The sequence below is a fragment of the Neophocaena asiaeorientalis genome, unplaced genomic scaffold (genome assembly GCF_003031525.2).
Source record: "Neophocaena asiaeorientalis asiaeorientalis breed wild unplaced genomic scaffold, Neophocaena_asiaeorientalis_V1.1 scaffold64, whole genome shotgun sequence".
In the NCBI taxonomy this organism is placed as follows: domain Eukaryota; kingdom Metazoa; phylum Chordata; class Mammalia; order Artiodactyla; family Phocoenidae; genus Neophocaena; species Neophocaena asiaeorientalis.
In genome coordinates, this window is record NW_020185334.1 from 4,818,981 (window position 1) to 4,846,469 (window position 27,489).

Genomic DNA, 27,489 nt, shown 5'->3' on the forward strand with positions numbered 1-27,489 from the left:
AATTAGTGGAGAAGCTGAAATTTAAACCAAGCAATAAAACTCAAACAGCATTGCTAATCCCTGCTTTATAAGGCATATTCAATGTTAGAGATAAATACTGTGATGTCATTCTATTTGAAATGTTAAGAGATCTTTGAATTCCACCTCCAACCAAGATTCAGTTATTTTATTTCCTAGGTCTTTTTAAGCATTCTTAGATGGTAGTGTCTATGAATAGGCCCAATATTTACATATGATTACTATGAATATTGTAACCAAAGAAATGACACTAAAATGTCCAATCGTTGGTTCAAGATATATGCACATTATTTCCATTTTCATAAGATAGTGAGTTATTATTGAAAATTACCTGATTTTTTTATCAATGGAAAACTGAGGGCAATTCCAACAGCAAAAGGATTGAGGAACAGGTTAGAACAGGCATATCTCTAAGCCTGTGTGCTTTAAGAGATGTAAGCCTTTAAGAGAAAAAAATATAAATGAGGAATGGTAGCTTGCATTTAATTACAGTTTTAATTGAAATAATTAATTATATGTTTTCTTTTTAATTTTAAAAGCAAGGGATCACAAAAATCTTACCCCTTATTACTTCATACTCACAATCAAATTTTCCTACATAATACTGAAATGTATACAATTAAGTCAAATGATTTATGTAAAACCTCCCCCACACACCCCCCCTTTTTTTTTCATTTACTGAATTTAGACCACAAGAAATTCTTGAACCTTCCTGGGAAATTTCAAGACCCCAACAGATCTTCCACACACACCCTTCCTCAGAACAACTCCATCCATCATCCCCTGCCACTGCGGCTGCTTTCACAGCCCTTAGAGAAGATAAACTTGTGACCCAAGCTGGGAAGTTGGGACTGACTCACGCTGAGAAATGGAGCAGTGTAGAAGGCATCTGGTACTTTAATTTATTCCTTCAGACTTCCCACTGCCCTTACCAGAAGCTTATTGCCACAGTCCTTCGGACTCTTTCAACTCAAACCCTTTATACACCTCGCTAGAGATGCATAACTATAAAAGTTCCACACCATTAGTTTAGATTCTTTCCAGACCCTTTCAGAAGGTCTGCCCTAAAGACAGTGACATGCAGTAAATGACCTCAAAAGGAACATGCCACAAAATACTTACTGGAAAGATGATCCAGGATGGAAGAGGCATAACAAGGAAAGGCATTTTAAGATTCTGCCTCTAATTGTCTGAAATCCATTTTACCTCTTTTAGCCTATGAATGCCACGAACAAAATGGCGATACCAATATTGTTCCCATTACCTCCATGCTGGAAGAACAAATTGCTCTTTTGTGGCTCTCCAGAGGGTCTTCCATAAGTGGCTTCCAAAAGACATCTGAAAAGGAAAGAAAGCATATTACAGCTGCAAAGTAAAATAAAGCGCCTACCAGTTTTATATACTCAATACGAGGTCTGCTGTAAGCCCAGCCCTGCACAAGGCATGATGGGAAGTTCACAGTAATGATGAAGCCCTCACCCCTTCCTTCAAGAGGCTCACAAACCGGGTATTTGTTCAGCAAATAACTGTGTGCAACAAGATTAAGATATGTCCCTGTCCCTGAGAAAGAATACGAGAGCAAATCCATTAATTACCCTGATTTCTGGGACTTCACTCACAGTCTGTAAGGGGAGAGAAAACTGACACTAAATAATTCTAGTAAATAAAACAGAAAGTGATATATGCCTAGGAGAGACTCAGTGGACAATACAGAGTTGAGGAGAATGGAAATTACTTAGAGGTAAGAGGGGGATTGATTGAGGAAGACTTTGAGTGGGTCTTTTTCTTTTTTTAATTGATTTTTATTGGTGTATTGTTGATTTACAGTGTTGTGTTAGTTTCAGGTGTACAGCAAAGTGAATCAATTATACGTATACATATACCTACTCTTTTTTTAGATTCTATTCCCATATAGGTCATTACAGAGTACTGAGTATAGAGTTCCCTGTGTGAGTCTTAAAAGACAGGATTTGGACATATGCAGATGGAAGGAGGGTAAACTAAACAGAAGAGAATTCTATTCATATGAGCAGAGGATACAAAGTGGGGAAACAGAGAGAGTATATGGAAATAACAGTTCCCTTTCACTCAACTGTTGGGGACATAGTGGACACAAATGGGAAATAAGATGGAAAAGTAAGCGGGGAGGAGATTTCAGAGGACCATGACTAGGAGGCTCAGAAAATTGGCATTTATTCAAAATCTCTTCTGCTGAGTTCTGGGTGTTAGGAATACAGAATGGGCAAGGATCCGGGATACTCTCCTGGTGTGACCAGAGCAGAGTGCTTTTATCTAGTTGACCTACTAGACTTCCTGGACAAGATTTCATTTGGGAGACCACATACAAAACCACTACTGTCAGCAAATTCAATCTGTGCAAGGATTAAAGATGGTCAGGTGAGTCAGAAGATCAGATGCCAAAAGATGAATCTGGTAGTAGCAGCGTGTATGATGGATTCAAGGGAGGGGTGTGTCAACTTGGGAAGATGGATTAAGATGTTATTGCAGCATCCCCAGGTAGAGGTACTGGGGGCCTAAACTTAAGCCCAGCAGCGTGGGAGAGGAGACTGGGCACTTACCAGTAGTACAAAGAGGTCAACCTTCTGGGCCTTGGAAACAAGCAGAATACAAAGGGAAGTCAAGGGTTTTGAGCCTGGAAGATAAGATGCTGTTGCAGAAATAGGGGACACAGAACAGAAGACAAGTTTGGAAATTAAAAAGCCAAGTTAGGGAAATAGTATTAAGATTGAGGTTCTGGCGAGATTTCCAGAGGGTAAATAACTTGGTGGGAATGTCTTGCAAGCAGCTGAGGAAAAAAAATCTCTCTGGATAAACACACACATAAGAGATGAGCACATGAAACAGTTAATCGTATACAGGAAGGTATTTTTTTAATTAAGCGTAAATGTTTATTACATGCCAGACTCTGTTTAACTATTTGCTTCCCAAATATGTCAGGTGCACAAGATTTGGCCCTGGACCCTTTGTTTTTCCTGCTGCTTATTCTCCTACTCAGAGATCTCATTTACTATCAGCTTGAGAAATCCACATTCCATATATGTCTCCAGCCCTATAGCTCCAGCTGCCTGAAAGACAGCCACCTGACATGGGCATCCCAACCCAATCAAGGCAAGGATAGGCTCATCCCCTTCTCTCCCCTTTAACTGGTGTTTCCTCCAAATCTCCCTATTTCTTTGAACAGGGACTTCAAATTGTGGTGCCTCAGATTTCCCCATGCTCATGACACAGTCATCCTAGAAGAGCACTTTATAACATGATGTGCCCCTGCTCAAAGCCTTCGGGCTCCTTAATGTGGACAGAATAAAAGCCAAAGTTCTCAACCGAGGTTTCAAGGCCATCTCCGGGTCCATCCCAAATTCCCACTGTCTCTCTGCCCAAACCTCCTCCAAGGAGACATCCTGCACGTGACTCTCAAGCATGCTTACCTTGATGCGTTCCCACCCTCTCAAGGAGATTGGCAATCCTTCCTTCTGCCAGGCATTATCCTGCCCCAGTTTTTTCTTCATCTGACCCATCCCATCCCCTGAGCCTTGGAAAAAGTCCCATCTGGTCCTGAACATCTTGTCCATTCCAGGCTAGAGGCGGTGCTTCCTCTACACTCACTAAAAAGCCAGATGGCATTTGCATAGCTATTTCCCCATATGGGATATGGGGTTATAACAGTACCTATATGATAGGATCATAAGTAAATAAATGCTCAATAAATCATTATTATGATCATTGTTATTATACGTTAGACATTGGGCTAGGCATTTAGGGATCTAAGTCGGAGTAAGATACAGCCCCTGACCTCAGGAGCTCAAAATCCACTAGGGGAGAAAATGGATTGGGGAGGGAAAAATGCAAGGAAAAAGGATGCTTTTTCACTACCTTGTCTAATTATCTTTTCTAGCATGTAAGTCATGACTCTTCTACATGATTGTAAGCCTTGGACAAAGTAAATTTAATATTTTCTTGAACAGCTCTTTGGAAAATGTATCTTATTTCTTGTGTGTGTGTGTGTGTGTGTGTGTGTGTGTGTGTGTGTGTGTTTTACTTCTCCCAGGAGACTGTGCACTAAATAATTATATTTTCACAGGATAAACATTTTAGTTCCAAGAGTCAGGGATTTTTACTCATCTGACAACACTTCGGATTAATAGCCCAATATTTAGCATCTTCCACCGAGAGCTCCTCAACCTTAGGCTTGCACATACACAGACACACACACACACACACATTCACAGACACACACACAAACGACGCTCATCCCTAACTGGCCAATGTATATGTACTCAGTGACTTGAAAAAAAGCACTGGAGCTAGAGGAAGAAGAAGGAGGAAGCAGAGGAGGAGGGGGAAGGGAAAAATAGAAAAGAGATAAGAGAAAAATAGAAAAGAGATAAGAAAGGGCTTATCCCAGCTTCAGCTCACCTGTACAATAGGAATTGATTATCTTAATTATCCTTGCCAAGCATCAGCCTACTCATCTGTAAAATGTGTGCACTAGATTGTGGCTCCCAAGTCCTAGTTGATTATAAGACTCTCATCTTGGGAGATTTGTTAAAATTCCTTTTCCTAGGGTCCACTCTGGACCTGCTAAATTAGAACTTCCAGGGGAGGCGCCTGAAACTCTCTGCCTTTCAAAAAGCACTCCGGGCGATTACAATGATCAGTCAAGTTTAGAAATCCCTTTTCCAATTCTGATTCTCTTCACATTAAAAGACACACTCCTCCAAGGAGCTTCTGATACCCCAGAGTCGGGATCTGAGGCAGAGAGATCTTTACAGTTCTAAGAGAAAGGCTGTAATAAGGGACCGAGTCTCCTCCCTCCCTGTTTTGTCCACAGAAACACTTTCTTTTCATTTCCCAACTGTGGTTTCTGATCAACATAAACGTTTTAACCATTTATGATTCTTTCACAAGATAGCTAAGAGCAAAGAAAACACTTTGATTATTTTGATACCCCTTAAGGACTTAAAGAAAGCTTTGAACATGTGACACAAAATCTCCCTCATCAGATAATTTTGTTGCAGTGGCTGAATTCGATTTGAATCAGATGCATATCTCCAATTGTTTCACTTACTCTACTGTGTTATTTTTAAATCGTATTGAGTCCCCCCTGTTTACATAAAGATACATTTAAGGAATTATACTCAGCTTCACTGGCTTTGATCAAGCCTCTTCCATAAAATGCCACTTTGTTGGTGCTTTCACTCAATCAGCTTAAGAGGAAACTTCTTTCCACTCTCCCAGGGGAGCTCCAGGGCTCTGCTTTGCAAACTTTAGAGTACGCGTTTTTCTAGAAGAGCAAAACCACCTACAAGAGCTTCATAGGCAGAAAAGTTTCCAAGCTAATTCCCTGGAAATGTCTACACTCATTAAAAACAATCATGCGCTCCCATATATGATTGGGTACCTGTATTCAAGCAGATAAAACCACCCTAATTCTCTAGGAAACTAACATTTAAAAAAGAAAGATGTTGTGCTTCTTTCTCCCAAGTTGTAGCACAGGAAACATGATCCCAAGGAGCCCCACTTTCTGATTAAGGGCTCTATGGAACCTGAATGCCTGGCTGCATCTTTTGTGAGCTATGTGGATTTAGGCAATGTACTCATGCTTTTTGTATCTCAGTTTCCCTGTCTGAAAAATAATAATAATAGTGCCTACTTTTAAGGGGTTACTGTGAAGTTTAAATTAGATAGTATACAAAAGGATGAAAATAAATCCTGCCACATGGTAAATACCCCATGAGCACTAGCTATTATTTCTTTTTCCAGAGATTTAGCATTTGTGACAATATAAGTAAAAAGATTCCTTATGCCCCATCTGTCCCATCACCTCGGCAGCAGTACACTGTCTTCCTGAATGTTTGGGTTTTGTCTATATTAAGAAGCCTGTTCAACCAGGTAAACACCTGCCCTGGCCAATAGACACTTCTATTTTCTTCCTCAAAAAAAGTCTTGAAAGAGTTCCCCCATTCTTGGATGGTTGTCACTCTTCATTGAAGGACACAACTTTGTTTGCTCTGTTTCCTATAGCCTATGTCCCAAGTGCTCTATGCCATTGTGAAGTCATCTCTGATAGCATCTGTACACCAAGTCAGAACACCTTTGCTTCAGCTTGTCCTCTACCGCTGCCATTTTAGAGGCGACAGATGCAAAAATTTGACCTCAGTTGACCTCAGTAGCTTGCATCCAGTAGACACCCAACAAATACTTGAGTAATTAAAATTGTCCCTCTTAATCCTCCCCCACTAAAGCACTCAGACTGTATAGCACGGTACTCTAAAAAATTGTCTATCTATCTAAGACTTTTTTAAAAGGGTGAAGGAGGTAGAGAGGAAGGAAGAGAAGATTAGGTTTCTGGATGTTTTGCCATGAGAAGCCAGGGACTCATATCTCTTGGAGGAGAAGACATGAGGATAAAATGGTGGGCACTTAAATAGAATTCCATCTATTCTATGCCCAGGTTCAAGCCATTATTTGATGTATATGAGAAAGCATAGAACCTTAAGCCATTTCCAGGAAAATGACAGGAGAAGAAATACCCAGGGTGCTAGAGGAGTTACTTAACAGGGGAGATCAACAAGTCAAGTGGTCAAGTACATGTAAATAGTCCAGGGGTTCCCTGAACCAGACAGGCTTGAACAACATCAGCTCCTTGGCCACTGGCCCTCATATAGCTCATTTCCTACTGAGCAAGATGGCCCTGCATTCAACAAGGGAAAACCAAATCATGCAGAAAGCCAGTTTACCGGGAAAGCTTCCAGAAAGGAAGACATTTATCAGTAAGATAAGAAAACCTAAAACTTCATTGATTTAAAATTGAGGGTGTTGGGCTTCCCTGGTGGCGCAGTGGTTGAGAGTCCGCCTGCCGATGCAGGGGACACGGGTTCGTGCACCGGTCCGGGAGGATCCCACATGCCGCGGAGCGGCTGGGCCCGTGAACCATGGCCGCTGAGCCTGCGCGTCCGGAGCCTGTGCTCTGCAACGGAAGAGGCCACAACAGTGAGAGGCCCACGTACCGCAAAAAAAAAATAAAATAAAAATTGAGGGTGTTGAGAGTAGGACGAATTTTACTAAAACACGTGATTTGAAAGGATGATCTTGATTTACTTCAGAACCGTGCATAATTAAGCTAAGATTGTAAGTTACTTTCCCTCAAGTGTTGAAAAATAGAAAAACACTATTAGTGAAACATAATGTTCAAAGTACATGGCAAAGAGTTGGCTCTTTATAAAATTTTTATTACATCCTGTTTATTGGGACACTAAAAACTCATCCTGTTCCCAAAGCTAACATCATGGTCAGAATTCTGATATTCATAAGAAATGTAATGAACCTTCAATATTTAGTTTATATCTAGGGGATGGGGAGAATGAACAGTTCTACACAGGAAAAATAATATGAATTATTCAGAAGAAAATTCTCCATAATAGCTTAATCTTCTCTGTTTCCACATATTTGTAACTGATATAGCTTCAGGAAGTAAAGAAGTTACACCCATCCTAGTTTGAACTGAAAAGGCCCATGGCATTCTGGGAGTAGTCTCTTTTTATCAGTGTTACTCTGGGGAACACAACAGCTCCTGGGAAATACCAGTCATTGGGAGATCAACCAAATTGCTAATTCTCTACCCCAAGGAAGTTGTCTAATTAATGTAAAAATCTCCAATGTAACACATTCCATCATCCTAAGGTTATATAAAAAAAAAAGAGATAGCTTGCTTTTATTTATTTATTTATTTATTGAGGGCGAGAAAGTTTATTAGCATCACAGCGTGCCGTTTTTCCCCACCCCATCCAAGTTCCCAGGTCTGAGGTCCTTGGTCATTTGGTAGGTTCAACCTGGAGGCCACTGCAGCGGTCGGCCTCCAAGTACGTGAATGTGCAGGTGATACACAGATTGTGTGCCCAGCTGCCCATCGTTGATCACAAGTCGGTAGCCATCTCCCAGCCCCCCAGCCTTTGTGGTCTTCTTGGCCACAAGGAGAAGGTGTCCTAGAAGCTTCTGGTCTTCTTCCTCAGCCTGGCTAATGCAAGGAATGGGCTTCTTAGGAATGACCAGAAAGTGCACAGGAGCCTGAGGGACCACATCACGGAATACGAGACACTGCTGGTCCTCATACAGAACGTCAGCTGGGAGGCTTCGATCTAGGATCCAGGAGGAGATGGTTGGAGCTGCTCCCCGAGGAGCTGCCTTCTGGGCCTTGGCCACTTCATTCCCAACAGTCACACCTGCAGCTCCTCGGACCCTGTGTCGACCTCGGTGCCTGGGCCTGTGCAGGCCGTCGTCCATCGCTGATTCGTTTCTCCTGCGGCGAGGCTTTAAGAGAGGTTGCCGCGACCACCAGTCGGACCTCACCGCACAGCCCTGGAGCCTGAGCCTCGGGAGGGGCAACGTTCCGGCAGGGCTGCGCACGCCGTGGGGAGCCGGGGAGGAACGCGGCCCCCCGCCTTGCAGGGCGTCAGAGCCGCGGGACCCCTCCCTTGCCCCACGGCCACCTCTCACCTGCGCCGCCCGCGGCCCCGCCACCGCCTCTGCCCGGCGCGCCCCGCAGAGGCCGGCGGCCAGCAGTATGGCCGCCGCCATCTTCCCCTCGGCCGCGCCGGGATCGCTTTTAAATTTCAAAATATCTTAATAAGAAAGTTTTTCAAATTAATAATAAAGGTGGTACGGGCAGCAAGGAAAATAACATAGGAATGAAATTTTATTTATGCAGAATTCACTTATTAAGTATATACTTTGTAGTCTGTGTTCTAGACAGAAACACAGGTTAATATGCCTGATCCTTTTTCTATTCTCTTTGTATGTATTTTTTGCAGCCATCTCTGTCACCAGGGCTGTGCCACCATAGAATAACGTGTATGTTCTTGGCCTGACTAAATGAGGCACAGCTGGCACGTAGGTTAAGAAGGAAACAGTGGAAACGGGAGCTGAAGCAGCACAAAATTTTGCATGTTAAAAAAATCTTGTAATAACCTATAATGAAAAGAATCTGGAAAAGAATATATATATATGTATGTATGTATAACGGAATCACTTTGTTGTACACTTGAAACTAACACATTGTAAGTTAACTATACTTCAATTAAAAAAAAAACCTTAAAACAAATGAGTCACAGACATCTAAAGAATATATTATTTAAAGAAGACAAAAACTAAAGTGGTTATAGATTTGGAAAAGAGCAGAGGAGAGAAACAGTTAAAGGAACCGAGATTGGCCCCTCAGGGTGGCTGAGTAATATATGGAGTGTTATTAGATCAAAGTTCTCTATCTCTGAGGAGAAAACAACCAAAAATTGGCTTTAAGTCAGTCCAGAAAGATGTCAGCTTAGTTTTTAGGATGAATTCTTGGTGCCTAAGTTGATACGTATCATATTAGGTTACAAAGAGAAGTCTTGTAATCTCGCTCCCAGGAGATGCATGGATATGAGACAGGAAAGCCCCAGTAACATGCATGACCATGTCGAGTGGCTGATTCACCCAGAGCCAGAGGGACACACTAGAAGACTTCCTGGGGTTCTTGCAGGCTCAGGATTTTCTAATAATTCAACAAACATGAGGCTGTCGAAGCAACTGCTCTGCCCCGCGTTCAGCAATTTTGGCAAATCCCAAATACTTTTTCTTCATACAAATGAGGTTAACAGCAAGAACAGATTTTACAAGGACGTTTTACAACCAATCAGCACCTCACCGAATGGAATAAATACCTGCTTCTTTCTTAATGTAGTAAATGGCTGGACATAGTTTACCATACAGCCAGAGCTCAGTGCCATTAAAAGAACTGGTGGAAAAAAGTACCATGTATGGAGGAACCATGTAGGTAAATCAGCATTTTGGAAAGAGAGTTAGTGGCCCTGGTGTTCCCAGGGGAGTTTCACTGGATTCTTTTAACCAAAGTCAATCTGCCACGTTGAGGAAACACAGGGTCAGCCTTAATGCTTTTGGTCCCAAGGGAAAGTTGTCCAGTTGCCAGAACATGAACAAGAAAGAGAAGGAAAATTATCTCCTTTTCTGTCCCTGCTATGAGCAGTGATGAGAAGAAATGTATTCTATGGGAAGGTCTGCAAAGAGAAAGCCTTCTGCCTATTTCTCACTCTCTCGGTTGAGACTTGCTCCTGCCACATGAGAGAGGCACTCATGGTACAACAGGCTGAGGGGAATAAAAGAAATTTAGAAATTATCCAACTTAAAAAAATATATAGGACTTCCCTGATGGTGCAGTGGTTAAGAATCCGCCTGCCAGTGCAGGGGACACGGGTTCGAGCCCTGGTCCAGGAAGATCCCACATGCCGCGGAGCAACTAAGCCCATGCGCCACAGCTACTGAGCCTGCTCTCTAGAGCCCACAAGCCACAACTACTGAGCCCATGTGCCACAACTACTGAAGCCTGTGCGCCTAGAGCCCGTGCTCCGCAACAAGAGAAGCCACCACAATGAGAAATCTGCGCAGCGCAAGAGTAGGCTCCGTTCTCAGCAACTAGAGAAAACCTGCGTGCAGCAGCGAAGACCCAATGCAGCCAAAATTAAATAAATGAATAAATAAATTAATTAAAAAAAAAAAAAGAAACCCTGGGACCATATTATTCTGCCAAATAAGTCATACAGATGGAAAGTGAACTCCATGCTAGAAAGCTTCACGCTGGGCCTAGGTGTGTCACTAGTCTAGTCTTTGTGGAAAAAACAAAATAAAATCCTTTTCTCTTGTTCTTTGACTTCTTTTCGAGGTACAAAATGAAGAAGCTGCACCCCAGCTTGAATGGAGATCCCCCCGTAAAACAATTCAAACCATGTGAGAAAAACAATCACAACACTATCCATGGAAACAAAAATGGAAACTTTTAAAACTGTTACTAAGCAAAGACAACAACCGTGTCCCCCCTTCAAAGTTGATAAAAGATCATGAGGTTGAAATTCTGCACAGCACTTTGAAAACTAGAAGCCTTAGTCTTAGGACTTCATTTTTCTTTTAAAGCAAATACCTTTGAAAGCTTGCTGGATCCACACTGGCTCCATCCTCTGCTGTGTTTTTGATCTACGACACTCAAAAACAATTACTGTCATAGTCAAATACATGTGGATGATTTATAGCCCTCTATGCCATTTACACTTAAGAAAAATAATTCTCAAAGCATACTGATATTAGGACAAAACAAAATGGCCTTGAAAATGAACCAGCCATGCACAAAAGCCGTATTTTTAAAAATCAACAAATAAAAAGAGGACACAGTATTTTTGTTTGAAAGCTCATGAAATTGGAAACAAGGCAAGTCAATAAACTTTCTTCCAAACCCCTTTCCCTACCCCTGGAAAGCATTTTATGAGATAACAAAAACCTCTAACACTGAATGATGTGATTAAGTAATAAAAGTCTGATTTTTCTTCCTGTGTAACCTCCCCAGGATGCTTATGAGAGCACGACAAAGGTCTATGTAAAGAGTTAGCTGTGTGTTGGTGTAACCCCAGATTACAGGTGTTTGTTAAGGGAGATCCCACTGAGATTTTTCTTAAGACTGGTTCAACAACAGCATCATTCTCTCTCACTCTAATGAGCTGGTTAGCAAGCACCCCACCCCCCTTCCTAGAAGGCTCTGTTAACAGTGTACATGGGTGCATTGCCTCAGCCTGGAGTCTACCGGAAAAGCAAGCTTGCACACTTAAAATCTCGTGAGTCACAGATGAGTGCTGTATGGATGCCAGAGCTTGCATGAAGAACCAACTTTCCTTCCACGTGCTTCACAAGAGACTGCGGAGCCACTGCGGACATGCCATGCTGATGCACTAAGAGAAGATGGTTTGCTAACCTCAACCCCTGGGAATGCAACACTTAAAGGATAGCGCATGTGCTCCTTCCCTCCAGAGGGACAGTGCAGGGCACACCTCCTTGACCCAGACCGCTGCTCTGCAAGTTCCCGGTAACAAGCAGGTTAAGCCAGCCATAAATCAACCTTCCAACCAGGGCTTCATCACCCTACACCCTGGACTCTCAAGGCTTTGCAGCCATCTGAAATTTCTTTAGTGGAATTACCCTGATGGACACAGAATTCCTGGAGTCTGTCATTGTAGAAAGACTACTTCCAACAATATTTATGAGAAGGTGCTTCCATGGCTCATCCTCACACTTTTCTCCTAATATTCAAACTGTTTGTATTCTAACTTCTCCCAGAAAACCTTTACAGTAACAGATACATGTGTATGTGTGTGTGGTGGAGAGGTGGGCTCTATTTTTAAAACTTTTTATTTTGAAATGATTTCAAATTTAAAGTTGCAAATGCTAAACCCCCCTTTCCACCAATTTAACAACTTTTAGTTATTTGCCATGTTTGCTTAATGCAGCCCTGCTTTCTTTCTGTGTGAGTGTGTGTGTGTGTGTGTATCCACACACACGCAAAAATATAGATATATTAGCTCTGAACCATGTGACTGTTGCTGCATGTTTGATGTCTTACTCTGTAATACATCAATGTGTATTTCCTAAGAATAGAGTCTCTTACATAATCACAGTACAGCTATCAAATTCAAGAAATTTAACATTGAATTTAAGAATTTTCATCTAATCTACAGTCCATATACTCATTTCATCATGTGTCCCCGGTAATGACCATCATAACAATTATTTTTTGGGTGAAGGATCCAGCTTGGGACCCCACAGTGCATTCAGTTGTCATGACTCTACAATCTCCTTGAACCTGAGAGCTGTCACTCAACCTTTCAGTTACTTTATAGAATGTCCCTCAACTTGATATTTCCTTGTGATTAGGCTCATGGATCCCCTTTGGGACTGGAACACTACATAATGATGTGTTCTTCCCAAAATGTCCCATCTTGGGACCCGTAATACCATTTGCCCCTTTGTGGAGATGTTCATTTCTATCATTTGGTTAAAATGCTGTCCCATGTCTTTACTGCGTAACTTTTTCCTTCTGTAGTTTTAGATACCTTGAGATTATGTAAGTATTCTGTTCTACATCGAACCTCCACCTTTAGATTGAGTATCCATTGATGACTCCTGCCTGAAGCCATGTTCATTCTAATGCTCATGTGTTTTCTTTTTTATTTAAGTAACATTGTAGAAACAACTCACTGAACACCATCACAGGGTAGGAAACATCCCTTCGATTGTGTTAGCTCACAGCTCACCAGGTTTCTTCATTCACAGGGTGACAATAAAAAGGAGAAAAGAAGGAAATACATGCACTACAAATGGGCCATGTTTGCCCCAACATGCTTTCCTTTTATCCTAGTTTCTCCAAAAGAGTCCTGTCCCCAGAGATGGGAGTGCAAGTATGGAATCAGGACACCATCTTCCACTCCTTTGATTCAATATCAAGCATTTTTCATGATGATTACATGCAGTCACTAGTCCAGGGCATTTCCTCTCTTTTGTTTAAATTGCTTCTAGAATAAACATCTCAAAACTTAGGATGGCGGCCAACGGAAGATAATCTCTCAGGGGAAAACACTGGAATCCTCACAACTTCCATCAGTAAGAAGCAGAGGAAAATGCCAAGTTGCCAATTCATTTCCAAAGAAATTACACGACACAGTCAAGCTTCTTACCTTTAATTCCACAGAATGGAAGTTAGTCTTTCAAAACATTAAATTTCATATATGGCAAATAAATCATACTGTAACATTTCCCATGGAAACAGAAAAACATATACATATATTATATAGAGAACTTACAATTATATACACTTTTCCTTGCAAGAGGAGCTCCACGGATCTCAGAAATCTGATATGTTAATTATCAAGGGAATCTTATACTCCTCCATATGAAATGAAAGAAAGTGGGGGAATCTACTACCTATCCCTCTAGGGTTTATCTTGTTCACTAAAAATAAACATATTTCCTTGAGGACAGATGGAAAATGTGAGGTGACAATTCATTCTCCAAGAAAGCATGTGACTTCCCAAGAGCAAATTCTCACTTCAAGGTGTAGAATATTCAGATGCATAAAACACTCTCTAATCTGTAGGCAAGAAAGCCTACAAAAGCAATGATTATTCTGATAAAACTGTAGTTTGACTGAAAATCAAAACTAACAAAGACAAAGGGACCAGGTCCAAAATATCGATGCTGATTTGGTCAGTGTTGCTTCCCTCATTCTTAATCAGAATCTGGCAACATGAGCTACTTCTTGTCATCTAATGAAGATCTGCTTGTCTTTCTTGCATTGGCATGTATTGTATTTAAAGATACTATATCAAAATCCCAGCAGGGCAGCCAACTGAAAGAGACTAAACATCTACACATAGCATGAAAGCATACTGCACAGTATTATATGATATCTACTTTGTCAGGTCTTACTGTCTTTTAGAGCTGGAAGTAACTTCGATATTATTTTATAGCCACTTTATTTTATAGGCAATGCAACACAGATACCATTTGAATACGTGTTCATTTCATAAATATTTAAACTTATTTAAATATTTATTTGGTCAAAGAATCTTTATCACCTTTGCTTTGTGCCAGGAACAAGGCCAGGCCCTAGTTATATGATGGGGAACAAGACAGATGTAATTGCTACTCTCACAAATATTGTGCCCTACTTGTGCAGTATTTACTGCTGGTAAAAACATCATAGTTTATTAAAAGTTTTCATGTAGATCAGCAGTGCTCAATAGAACTATAATGTGAGTCATATACAATATTTTAAAATATCCAATAGCCACATTTTTTAAGTGTAGAGAAGAGAAATTACTTTAACAATATACTTAATTTAACCCAGTATGTCCAAAATATTATCATTTAACATGTAGTCAACATAAAAGGTTACTAATGAGCTGTTTAACCTTCTTTTTTCATACTAAATCTTTAAAATTCAGTGTGTACTTTACATTTAGACCTCTCAATTCAGATGCTGAATTTTCATCAGAAATATTTGATTTGCATTCAGATTCCATAAAAGTTTACAGCTGAAAAAAGTAGATTGACAAATTCAAGTTATTCCAACTATTCTTAAAAGTTTTCTGAGAACTAAATAAAGCAGGTTTTAAATTGAAATTGAAATGAATTAAAATTGAATACAACTGAATCCAGTTCCTCTGTCAGACCAGTGCTATGCCAAGTACTCAGTAGCCCCATGTGGCCAGTGGCTGCCATACTGGGGGTACAGCTCTGAGTGATATCATTTTATTTTCCTAGGAAATAAAGGAGCTTGGCAGGGCAGGTTTTGCTACCCACATTGTACATAATGAAAAACAAACACGGCTTAGAGGTGACAAAATGACTCATTTGAGGCTGTAGGGACAAGTGAGTGGTGGAATCAGAATTCAATCCCAAGACTTCCAAAACCCAGTGATCTTTCCCCACATCTTGCTGCATTAAAAATGATCATGAGAAGTCTTACTCTGTTCACAGCACTGTGTCAGGCCATAGAGAATCTTAAACGCCAGATTATCATGTTTGGACTTGAGCCAGCCCAGAGGTAGCACACAGGTGGTTTAAGGCATGAATTGAGCCACAAATGTGTTCTATTGGTCAGGTCCAATTTTTCTTTTAAAAATCTGAATTTGAGTACTTCTCAATGAGACACCCGTTTTCCAGTTTCCCACAGACCCTACCACCCTCTATTACTCATAACCATCCAGCCTCACTCACTTACTGTTCTTTTCCCTTCCCCTGATGTGTTTGAATTTGACAGCCCAGGGAGGCAGTTGATGCCATGAGGGGTTTTCAGCAAAGGAGGAGAGTGAGAGGTCCAAGGCTGCTTCCAGATGACTAACCTGGTCCTCTGCACAGGCTAAATTCGTTCCAGTAAAGACTGGAACCAAGGAGACTAGTTTAACTTGAGTACTAGTTTTTTTTAAAGCTCTTTTTGCTTCTTTCAGGTTTATTTCCTTTGAGCGTTCATTAAAATATATTTTTGATCCTAAAAGATTCTTGCAGAATGTCTTAAATTTTCAGTCAATAGCTCAAAGGCAGCTTCCAATGAAATGATAGAACTACTCTCTCTCTCTCTCTCTCTCTCTCTCTCACACACACACACACACACAGAGTCCGTCTCTACCTGAAGGGCACCTGAATGACTCCCATTGAAGACTTCTGAGTGGAAGATAAGGATATGAACTTTAAACATGTAAAGATATCTTTCTTCCTTCTGTACTTGCCTACTAGGAGGCATTGGACAAAACCTATAAATCCCATATATCTGTGTTTTTTTTCTTCTGAAGTATAAATATATAAATTTTTCATCTTTGCTACACCACAGGTTCCTAGAGGGGATGACATCATGGTAGGTTTCTGAGTCTTTCTATGAAAATAACCAAAGGAATGTTGACTTGGACATTATTGGTGAGGAAGGCAAAATGGCCCAATTTTAAGATGCATCAGTTTTTAGGGGCCCCCTTGCAGGTACAAAATCAAAAGAGCAAAAGCAATGATTGTGTTACCAGTATGAGTTTCTTGACTAATCTAATGTAATTATGACATATTATACTTATCATAATCGGGGAAAAGGTAAGAATTTGTTTAAGGTAATTCACTGGAAAAGTCCAACTTTATTTTTTGTAGTTCATTTCAAAGTAAGCTTTCTGTATCTGAAGAAACACTCTCTTACTTAAGTCTACATGTTTCATTGTGTTGAGTAGGAGAATCTAAAGCAGAGATTCTGAAGCCTGAGTGAAACTGTTATGGTGTGGGGATACTGATTAACAGGCAGATTTCTGGGACCCAACCCCAGAAATATAATTCAGTAGGTATAGGGCACCTCAAGTCCCACAGTGGCTCTGAGGTAGGAGGTACCTATAGACCACACTGAGAAATATGGCTCTAGCAATTGGCTATATGTCATGGACCTTTCACCTGGGGCAGAGATCACTAGCCTAGTTGAAGATTACTTCCCATTAAGCTGCACTCAATTGGTTGCATTGATGGTTCCAAGTAATGGCTCCCCTGTATCCACACTCTCTCCAATGTGACTCTGCAGCTCCTTCCATCAAGAAGAAGTCTATTTCCTTACCTTTTGGGTCTAGGCTGGCCTTGTGACTTGCTGGTCAATTTACAATGGAAATGTCAGTGTGCCAGCTCCAAGTCTGGGCCTCGAGAAACTTGCATGCTTCTCTCTCTCAGATCCTTGTTACCACCACGTGAACCAAACCAGACAAGTCTGCTGGATGACGAAAGACCACACAAAGGAGATTCCACCTTTCCCATTCAAGGTGACCTTGGAGCAGCCTATAGTCAGCCCAGAAATGCAGAGCTCCCTACTTGGCCCACCGCTGGCCACGGATGCTTGGGGAGCCTTGCCAAGAGCAGAACAGCTGTCCAGCCGACCCAAGAGCAATAAATCTTAATTTTTTAGGCCAGAGTTTGGAGTAGCTTGTTATGCAACTATAGCTAACTGGTACAAAAGGCAAAGTCACCATCTGTCCTCTGTTCAGGAGAGTCTGAAGGAGACAATAATTCCTGCACAGGAGAGAAACACATCTGTTATTTTGGCCAAAATAGCAAATAAATAATAAATCCATGGCCAAAATTTACTGGTGGACCAAGGTGATGGCCAAGGATAGAGTACAAGATGAGAAGTAAAACCCAGGCCCCAAACAATGTAATAGTTAACAATAAAAATCTAAAGTGACATTATTTAAAATCATTGCAAGATTAAAGATTCAAGCCATAATAAAAGACTTTTTTTTAGTGTTCCATCAGGATCTTGCTGTCCATTCACCCTAAAAGGACATAAAAGGTATAGAATTTGTTCTTTTGAATGAGACACATGTAACCTAGTATTTTTTATATTTCCTGTAAAATCTATCATATCTTTGTGAATTCCTCAAAAGCATTCAAAATCGGATTGTTTAAAGCTCCCCAAAGGCAAAACCAAAATTAAGACATCCTTAATAATTCAAACACAGCTTTGCTGAATTTCCCTGATGTTGAATTATTACATGATGTTTCACATATCTAGAATCAGAATGCTAGAAAGACCAGGTCTCGTAAGAGAAATACATCTGTGCTCCTAGAGTATCGATGGTTTTGGCGCTGGCTGCATTACTCTCTGCTTGTAAAGCAATGTCCGTGGTGTAGGAAACTCTCTGGAGTGATGGGTCGCAGAAGAGCACACCATATGCTCCACGGTTCATGAGCACAATGGCCTTAAGTCAAGGGTGACGCTTGGATTAAGAATCTCTTTACATGAATGTAATGGGTACATTACATCCAAAGGCCAAATGAGTTACTTCTTTTGTTTGACGGATAATTATTTCACCCCCTATAGAAGAGAGAATGAACAAAGCCTGTCAAAATCAGAATTTCCTCATCACTGACCATCTGCAAACACACTAGAATGGAGGAAAGACTTAAAAAGTCTATTTCTTATCAGACCAAATATTGGCCCCATTGGCCCCAAAAAGTTTTCATAATTTTCTTAAAGATTGGCTTTCTTTGATAAAATGACAAAAAAGTCATCAAAACAGCCCCAAACTAAGAAACCATATTATGTAGTATTCTGTAAAATTACTTATACCAGCAGTGAAAACAGGAAAAGAAAGCCATAAAACAGGTTCCAAGACGATTTTCCACACCTTTCAACAAATGTCCTACCAGGTATAAATCCCAAGTTTTAAATGATAATCTCCAAACAAGGAAAATCCTGTGGTTTCATAGCCTCAGGCTCAGAAGCAAATGTCTACAAGTCAGACTATCCCAAGATATATACTTGCTGAAGATTTCTCCCCATGTTACGTTTAACCTAGAGTAGATCAGCCTTTCTGATTGTACAGCTCCTGACATTTGGCTGTTTTACGAGAAGCTGGGTGGCTTGCAGTTCAAGTGTGCCAGCGCTCCGGGAGTGCCCTCATAGTGTGAGCGGTCAGAGATGATTAACCGAAAAATATTTCTAAGTTAAACATTGATTGCCTCTGCCTCTATTTATTCCTATCTTGGATGACCTTTCCGACTCTTTTTTTTTTTTTTAAACCAAAGAAAGCAGGCACCAGTGGCTTTGCATGTCTCCGTGAAAAGCAAAAGCAGAATTCTGCATTTGTTGGTCTTGTGGTTTTATCTTACAAAGAAATGAGCAGAGCATTGAGGCGGTCCAAGGAAGTCTATTTGTTTTTCTTTGTACACACACACAGACAGACACACAGGCAGACAGATGGACATACACACCACACACACATGGACACACACCATACTCGTGACTTGAATGAGATCCTTTCTGTTTTGTTTCGTTTCAGTCACTATCTTATTTAGTCCACACAGATTCAGAAGGTCTGAAACGAGCTTAGTTTATGAGTTAGCTTGAACCTCATCATCCTGCTCATTCTCTTCCTACCTTTTAGGAAAAGGACTGCATATATTTAAGACATCGATCCTCCAGATCTCAATCTACCACTTCAATCCATCACCAAATCCTGCAGCATCTCACTGTGAAGTGTATTGTATCACACACACACACTCACATGTCCCCACCACTGCTCAGCACTCCAAGCCTTAAAGTTTCTGGTCCTATCATCTCTCCTTTCCATCCTATTTGCAAGATGAAGGTTAGTCTTACTAGAACACGGTTGACATCATGCCGTGACATCCCTGCTTAAAAACCTACAATGGCTTCCTACTGCCTAATATCAAGGTCAAATTCCTCTTCCTAGGTCAAAAGCATTTCCATAATTTTTTCCCTTTTTATCTACTCCACTTAATTTCTTACCTTTTCTTCACTGCATAACCTTTATTTAATTAGGCTGGTTTTTCCCAGGCTACCCTCCCACCCTCAGGAGTATTACAACTACTTACTAATATCTTTTAAACCTCTCCTGCCAGGTACTCACGAAGTTAGGTGTGACCATGTGACCTTCTCTGGCCAATGAATTCTAAGCAGACAGAAGTGACATGTATCACCTCTAGGTGGAAGTATTTAAGAGACAATGCAGTTTTCTCATCTCCTCTCCTCTTTGCCACAAAGACCTATAATCTTCCAAATGGTAGCAACTCCATTGCCCTGCATCCCTAAGTGAAGATGAGTTTCAACAGATTCCTCCTATTGGTGTGTGATGAACATTAGCATGAACAGAACATATACTCCACTGCTTATGTCACTGAGATTTGGGGGATGGTTGTTACTGTATCCTAACCTAGCCCATCCTAACTAATACACTCACTGTGCTGGTTCCTGTCTCCAAGACTTTTTATTATAAACATGTCCTCTCTTTACTTCCTCCTACTTTTTGAAGTTCTGCTCAGGCTTCTGGACCCAACACAAGTTCTCTTCCTCCAAATGGCCTTCCCCATTTATCCCATACCACAATGGTCTCCCCTTTCTCTATATGGATATGTACCCTCATACACTTTAACCTTTGACTCAACAGTGACCAGATATTTATTGAACTCCTTGTGTTGACAACTGCCTTAGATACAAAAGCAGATGAGACATGATTCTTGTTACCAAGAAGGTAAGGTATATTCACAAGAGGGATACAGTTAGAAAATCATACAGTAATAGAAGATGAGACAAAAATTGTCAGAATGCAAAAATGGCTCATTGCTAAGCCAGTGGCATAAATATGTAGTGCCAATAATGTGACTAAAGGCATCCGGGAAAGCTTTTAGGAAGTTAAGAGCTCCCTTGAGTAGTGGCCAGAAGGAAGAACATTTTAGGTAGGGACTTAGAGCAAAAGTATGGAAAAGAAACACTTAAAGTTGGGTCTGTTCATTAAAAATGTTTATTAGAAAAAAACTAGCATAAGAAAATACTGGAAGAAAATAACAGAAAGGCAGTTGGAGTCAGATTTTGCTGAGTCATATGCTGAAGAGTTTGAGCTTCTTCCCGCAGGAATGAACAGCTGCTAAGCTGTCCACAGCAGAAAGTAACATGCAGAAAGCACTTTATTGGGGTGATCTATCTGACATTTACAAAATAGATGGATTGAATAAGGGTAAGAGAATGGAAGCAATATCTAATATATAATTCCCCTCAAGTTTAATAAATACTAATGTTGTCTCTCCAATTACTGTGTATCAGTTAGCTATTGCTGTATAACAAGTCACCCCCAAATTTAGTTGCTTAAAACAATAAGCATGTATTGCCAATCACAAATGTCTGGGTCTGCAGGGTTGTTCTTCTGGCCTTGGCAGGACTCACAGGTGCATGTAGTCAGCTGCTGGTTGGGTAGATAGGCAAGTCTGTCGATGTTAGCTAAGCTTTTTCACATGTTTTGAAGGTGACTGATTACAGACTGATCTAGGATGGTCTCCACTGAGACAACTGGGCTCTCCAGGTGATTTCTCACTCCCAGCAGGCTAGCTGAGACTTGTATGGTAATGGCAGGTGTCCAAGAGAACAGGCAGAAGCGCATAAAGCCTCTTCAGGCCTGACCTAGGAAGTGGCACGACAGTATTTCCGTTTCATTCTACTTGCCAAAACAAGTCACAAGTCCAACTCAAATTCAAGATGTGAGGAAGTAGATACAAAGTCACACTGTAAAGGTGGGGCCACAACCAGCCCATTAGCTGGGAAGGAAAGATATAGGAACTAGGCATTTTCTCTCACCCTTTATTCATGCTCACTTTATTCTGTTATAAGCTGGGGAGTTACATTATTATACTCACCATTTTACAGATGAGGGAACGAGGCTTCCACATGGTTAGTAATTCACCTAAGATCATATATAACTGAGCAGTGTAATCAGTATCTGAAATTCAGTCTAAGCCCAAGCCCATGGAATTTTGCTTTTTGATAGAGATCATTATATTGAGAAAGAGAGAGTGAAAATCAACGGTAAAGGAGAAAGAACATATTGCTGAGGTCAAAAGAGTTAAATTCAAGTACCAGCTATGTTTGTTTCTTTATCTAATATATCCAGCTGTCTTACAGAGGCTAACATAAAAACAAAAACATCTACACGCATAAAAGTATTTTGAAAACTACAAAATTCCATACAAAATAGAATATATCCTTATTGTAATGTTTAACGTCTTTATAGAATCTGGAATAAGTCTGTATAGAAGATGAACAACATCCTCCTGGGAAAAAGGGCATTTATTATCTAAAATTATCTAAAATATGCCATACCAAAAGAACCTCCAAAAAATAGGCCAAATATCTTTATATCTTCTGCTTATGAGAAATTTAAGTAAAAATTTGTGGCTGTTAAGAAATTATTTTTAATATTTTTAAGGCATGATAATTCTGTTGCAGTTAATGCTTTGCTAAAGAGTTCTTATTTTTTAAAGTGTAGTAGTGATGGGTGAAACTATATGAAGTCAGAGATGTGTCCAGAAAATTTAGAAGGTATAGGTGAAAGATTAGCTATGATTAACTATTGAAGCTGAGTAATGGGTACTTTTATGTCTGTTGGAAATAATAAGAAATTTGTATGAAAGAAAATTGTTTCTGTTTACTTAAAATCTTCCAGATAAGAGTAGCTGTCCTTCCTTTAAAATAAAAGCTCTTTGCATCTGATATTTCAGAAATATTCCCAGAGCAATAGGCACGACCTGTAGAGTCTGGATATTGTTTCTTTCAACATGAAAACCAATTGCCAAAGAAAACAAAACAAAACCCAAATTACCATCTTTTCTCAATAGCCACAGCGAGAGTTCCCTAAGCTATTTCTCGAACTTAATTCCCAACTCTCATTTTAACGTCAGGTTTCAACCTTACACATTAACCACTGCAATCTTACTCCACCCTTGCTATCTCTTCTTAGCAATCGTCTGTTCACCGTTGTCTGAGCCACCCTCGCACAATCTGTTCTTCTGGGTAGCAAAATATGGAGCAAGGCTTGTGTTGATTTTGTGCAGCCCACATTCCTGGAATGTTAGCGCTGAGCACAGAATTTGACCTGTAACACAATGAGGAAAGAGTTCAAATGCAAACTCCAAAGATATCCATCCCACAGAATAAATGCCAATAAGCAATTTCCTTTTCCCAGCCTACCAGAGATTTTTAGCAGATAGCCCATAACAGACAGAACCTGTGCCAATATTTTATAACCCATAAAATTTCTTCAAGCAGTTGTACAGATTTCCAGCCATCCTTTGATCAGTCTTTGTAACAGTGACTCCGAGCTTTTGCTTAAAAATGATTCCTAGATCTCGATATATATATACAATGGAAAAGATCTGCCCTTCAGAAAGTCTCTCATTAAAGCGCTAATCTGTTCCACCACATTCTTCCGAGACACAGCGATCAGCACCCGAGCCGGACTCCATGGCCAGCCCTAATAAGACTGATAGAAACAGCTTAAGTAATTGGATTGCTATATGGGATTGAATGTCTGACAACAAAAGATAGCCATCTCTATTCGACCACCCTATCTTTGTTCCCACAATGAATTCATTTAGCAGTGCACTTAGAGGCTCCCAGGCCCGGGGAGAAATGACAGACTAGGGACACAAAAGCTGGGCCAGCTGATGAGCCCAGAGACAGAGACTGTGCGATTCCAAAAAGTGAATTACAGGGAACACAGGCAGCACACAAAGAGTTGTTGAATCATTATCATAATCACATTACTGCACTGGTCCCCAGTTCCCGGCCGAGGGTGGTGCAGGCTTCTTCTCATTCTGACCACGGACTTCATACTTGTTTGCCACCTGCAATCTACTGTACATGACTTCCTGGCTGATACACTCTGAAGCCCAGCTAGTTCCTATCTCCTAGACATATTTTTTACTTTTAATATTTTTTGCATCCAAAGAGACTGACTGTATAGAAATGTTCAAGTAGTCAGGGTAGAAGATGTTGGTGCTAAAATGATGTCATATTTGTCTCCAAATCTGTGACTTGGGAAAGCACTGTCGTCCATTAACAACATAATTGCAATGTCAAAATCATATTTTTACATATAATTTCAGATAGGTCTAAACAGGGTTAATATAAACCAAAATGTTGATTTATAAGTTTAGGTAGGTCTAAAGAAGGTTAATATAAATTAGAATATTGAGAGCTAAAGCTGGTTCTACAGCAAAATGCAGCAAATATTATCCACACTCAGTGAGTCTGAAGCAACATTCCCAGTTCATATTTTCCTAGAAGCTTTGACATATTTATTTCTTGACCACTGGGTATTTCATTTCCTCAGCAGTATGGCATAAATTATTTTCACTTTTAACTTCTCTGGGACAGTTTGGGGCTGTGTGGAAAGAATACCAGTCGTCACCTCATTTTATAATAAACAGAGACATTGGTATGATAACCATGACCAAAAATGTAATAACACAGCAGCAATAATAATAGTAGAAATGGCATTATTAAACAATAATTACTCTAGACACGCCAACCTAGAGAGAGGATTCTAAATATTTCTAAATGAAGTTCTGATTTAGCCGTACAACATTCTGTAAGAGGGCTTGGGGATCATTCCTGCTACTTTAAAATGGAAAGAAACAGCAAAGCCAGGATGCCTTTGCTTTTTCAAACAGTGGCACCAAAGAAGCCCAAATACAAATGTCTTGACATCTAGTCCAATACTCCAGGTCTTTAAAAAGGATCTTTCAGTCAAGATTCCTTGCCCAACTTGGCAAAGGGATAGAACCGACTTCACAGGCCAAATTGTGACTTTGGATCATAGCTGAAAATACACAGTCATATGTTGTCCAAAGTTGGCATGATTTTCCCTTCTTCACTTATCCTGCTGCCAAATGGAGGACATAGTCTCAAGTGCTATAACCATGAAAAAGATTGAAATACTTCTAAGCACGGGTAAAGAACATATTTTTCATTTTGACATAAGTAATGAGCAGAACCATGGAAGGATTTTTATTCAAACCCTCTAAGCAGAGAGTTCTGGGAGCTTTGCTGATTTCTTGGCGGAGAATTTTTCAGAGGAAAGGGCATTTCTAAGTTTCCAATCCGGGAGGTCACTCCTTCAGTGGAAAGCCATGGTTCATCAGCGCAGCCTACAACCGCGTACCATACCTGTGACCATCATATCTGGCAAAACTGAAGTTACTGTGATAAAAGAAGCTTCAAATTCAAAAAAACATCCCAAATGCCGCTTAAAATGTCTTCATTTCCTTTTAGTTTCTAAAAGGGACTGAAGTCACAATCAATCTGTATATAAGAAAATCAAGAGCAATAATATTTGCCATATCTTTAAGCATGACTGCTGTGTAGGACAGAACAGGGGGTCCTACTCCTTACCCCATGCCAGTCCGTCCCTCCCGCCACATCTATGCCTCAGGCTCCTCCATTTCCAACATTCATTTCTCACTTACCATGCCCTGTCTCTACTGAACACTGTTTTCCTTTTTTCAACACCATGTATTTCTTCCCTCCTTCCCTGGATCATAAAACCCTCAAGCAGCGTGGAGTGGTATATAGTGAACACATTTCTCAGTTCCCAGCACAGAATGGCATTCCCAAGGATGTCACTGACCAGTTAGGATGGAGGTTAAAACACCAGACAGACAGAATTTGCCACACTGATATGCAATGTAAATATGAAATCATGGCTTACCTTTGAGGTCATCATCAATTTACCTAGAACATAAGAAAACAATAAGCTTTTAGTTCCAGTATTTTGCAGTCTTTCTAAATCACCAAAGGTATGACTAGGACATAGCCATAGCTTTGTATAAACCGCAAACCTGACAGCTACTCACAGGGTTACAGGAAATTTGTGTCTACACAGACAGGACCTCTGTCTTGGAGCAGTAAATACCTACTGTCTCTGTGACTAATGGTGAAATCACCCCTTTCCTGAGACCACACCCTGGCTCCTCTCCCATCTTCTCTGGGTGACGCAGACAGGCAGGACATGGTTGAAGACAGGTAGACATATGTCTCCCTACCCCCAGTCATTTTACTTTTCCCTTCTTTCTTAGCCATCTTCCTCAGCTTTGCCACCAGCCCCTGCATTTTTTTTCCTTATATAAACTATTATTTATTTTACATTAAAAAAGATATAAGAGTTTGTCCTCAGGGTCATGCATAGAAGTTTAGCTACAAGTTGAAAGGCTGTTCGGCAGCTTGGAATGTTAGGTTTGTGATCTTAACAATGAGTGTACAGGCAGCTCATGTCACTCAGTGGTCTCTGCAATGTATGATCCTTTGAGCAGTTCGGGAGGCTGGAAAGACAAAGACCAAGGTGATAGCCAGTTTGGTTCCTAGCAAGAGCTCTCTTCCTGGCTTACAGATGGCTGCCTTCTTGCCAGTTTCTGCATGGCAATGGAAGACAAGACCGTTTCTTCTTTGAAAGGGGTCTAGAAACCTATGATTAAAGAGCCTTTCCCCACCACCTTGCAGCATCTGCTAGGCCCCTGGATGAAGCCCTAAAACGAGCCCAGGCTGATTTCTCCCCTTTACCCTTTTGCCTAGGGAATTCCCAGGCCTGGTTGTCACCTGTAAGTTATCTGCCTCCCAGGCTCTTATCTGATTCTCTAGGCCTTTCCCATCTAGCACAACATAGATACTATGCATTGACAGCCCGAAATATGCAGGCAACATTGGGCCTGCAAATGAATTTTCTTTACACTCTACACTTTTGTTGTTGTTGTTTTATAAATTCATCACCAACATCTGAAAATCAAGAGATTTTTATATATCAGTTGGGAAGTCTCACTGCTCCTTAGAAACTGGATGGCTAGACCGCCCCTGGTCTGCATTCCCACCTGGCACCATTTAGGCATGGAAGCAATGTTTCCCTTCTCCACTCCCCATCACTCCTCACTCTTGTGCACCCAGGCCCTTGTATTCAGGTATGTACCTGCCATGGCAGAAACTGGATAGCAGTTCACAAAACATAATTCCTCTTCTTTCTGAACACACGACTATCTCCCATCCTCCCTTGCAGTTAGGTGTGGTCATATGTGTGGAAATGTGGTCATGTGACTATATTCTGGTCAGTTGAATGTAAGGGGTCACCTTGTGGTGAGTGCCATAAAATCTCTCACATGTGATCATCCATGCTCTTTTCTCCTCCACTTGATGCAATCAAGCCACATGTTGAAAACAGAAAGATGTTGGGTTGGGAGATCCACCTGCAAGAAATGAAACTACTTTTATCATCTTTGAGTTACTATGCATTTTGAGTTCTTCTGTTATAGCAGCTAACATGACCTCAACACACCTGCCTTTGAACTTCATAGGAAGTTTGTGACATGATTTAATGCCTCACCTTATGTTGATCCAGCCATGACTAATCTCTCTGAAAGGTACCATTTCTTATAGAAATCTACCCACCCTGAACTTCAAAAGACATACTTCCCTCCTGAGCCTCCTTAGTAATTAGCTTTTTCTAACAACACTAATTTGTGCAGCTATGGTGTCTGGATTTGCCTGGCCCTTAACTTAAATCTCCATCTTATACCCTAGAAAGTTCTGGCTCTGATCTCCATGACCTTCTTTTTGGAAAAGTAATGGACAGTTATGAACAACAGAGTTAAAATAAATATAATCACAGTCCTTGGAATCTGAAGAAATGCACTAAGGTAGTCTGGTCCATCAGTAAAAATTTTTTTCCAAGGTAACCAAGGTTTAGAAAACCAAAAAGACTTGCCTAAAATTACACAGACAGAAGATAA

General features: G+C 40.6%; 1 protein-coding gene across 1 annotated transcript; it reads right to left on the reverse strand.

The window, feature by feature from the left end:
- Nucleotides 1-7,863: 7,863 nt before the first annotated feature.
- On the reverse strand, nucleotides 7,864-8,613 carry LOC112393299 (histidine triad nucleotide-binding protein 2, mitochondrial-like). Its single transcript, XM_024735449.1, has 2 exons — nucleotides 8,526-8,613; nucleotides 7,864-8,267 (listed from the first exon to the last, which is right to left on the reverse strand). The coding sequence occupies exons 1-2, from the start codon at nucleotides 8,611-8,613 to the stop codon at nucleotides 7,864-7,866; spliced, it is 492 nt and encodes a 163-aa protein (XP_024591217.1).
- Between the last annotated feature and the right edge of the window lie 18,876 nt (nucleotides 8,614-27,489).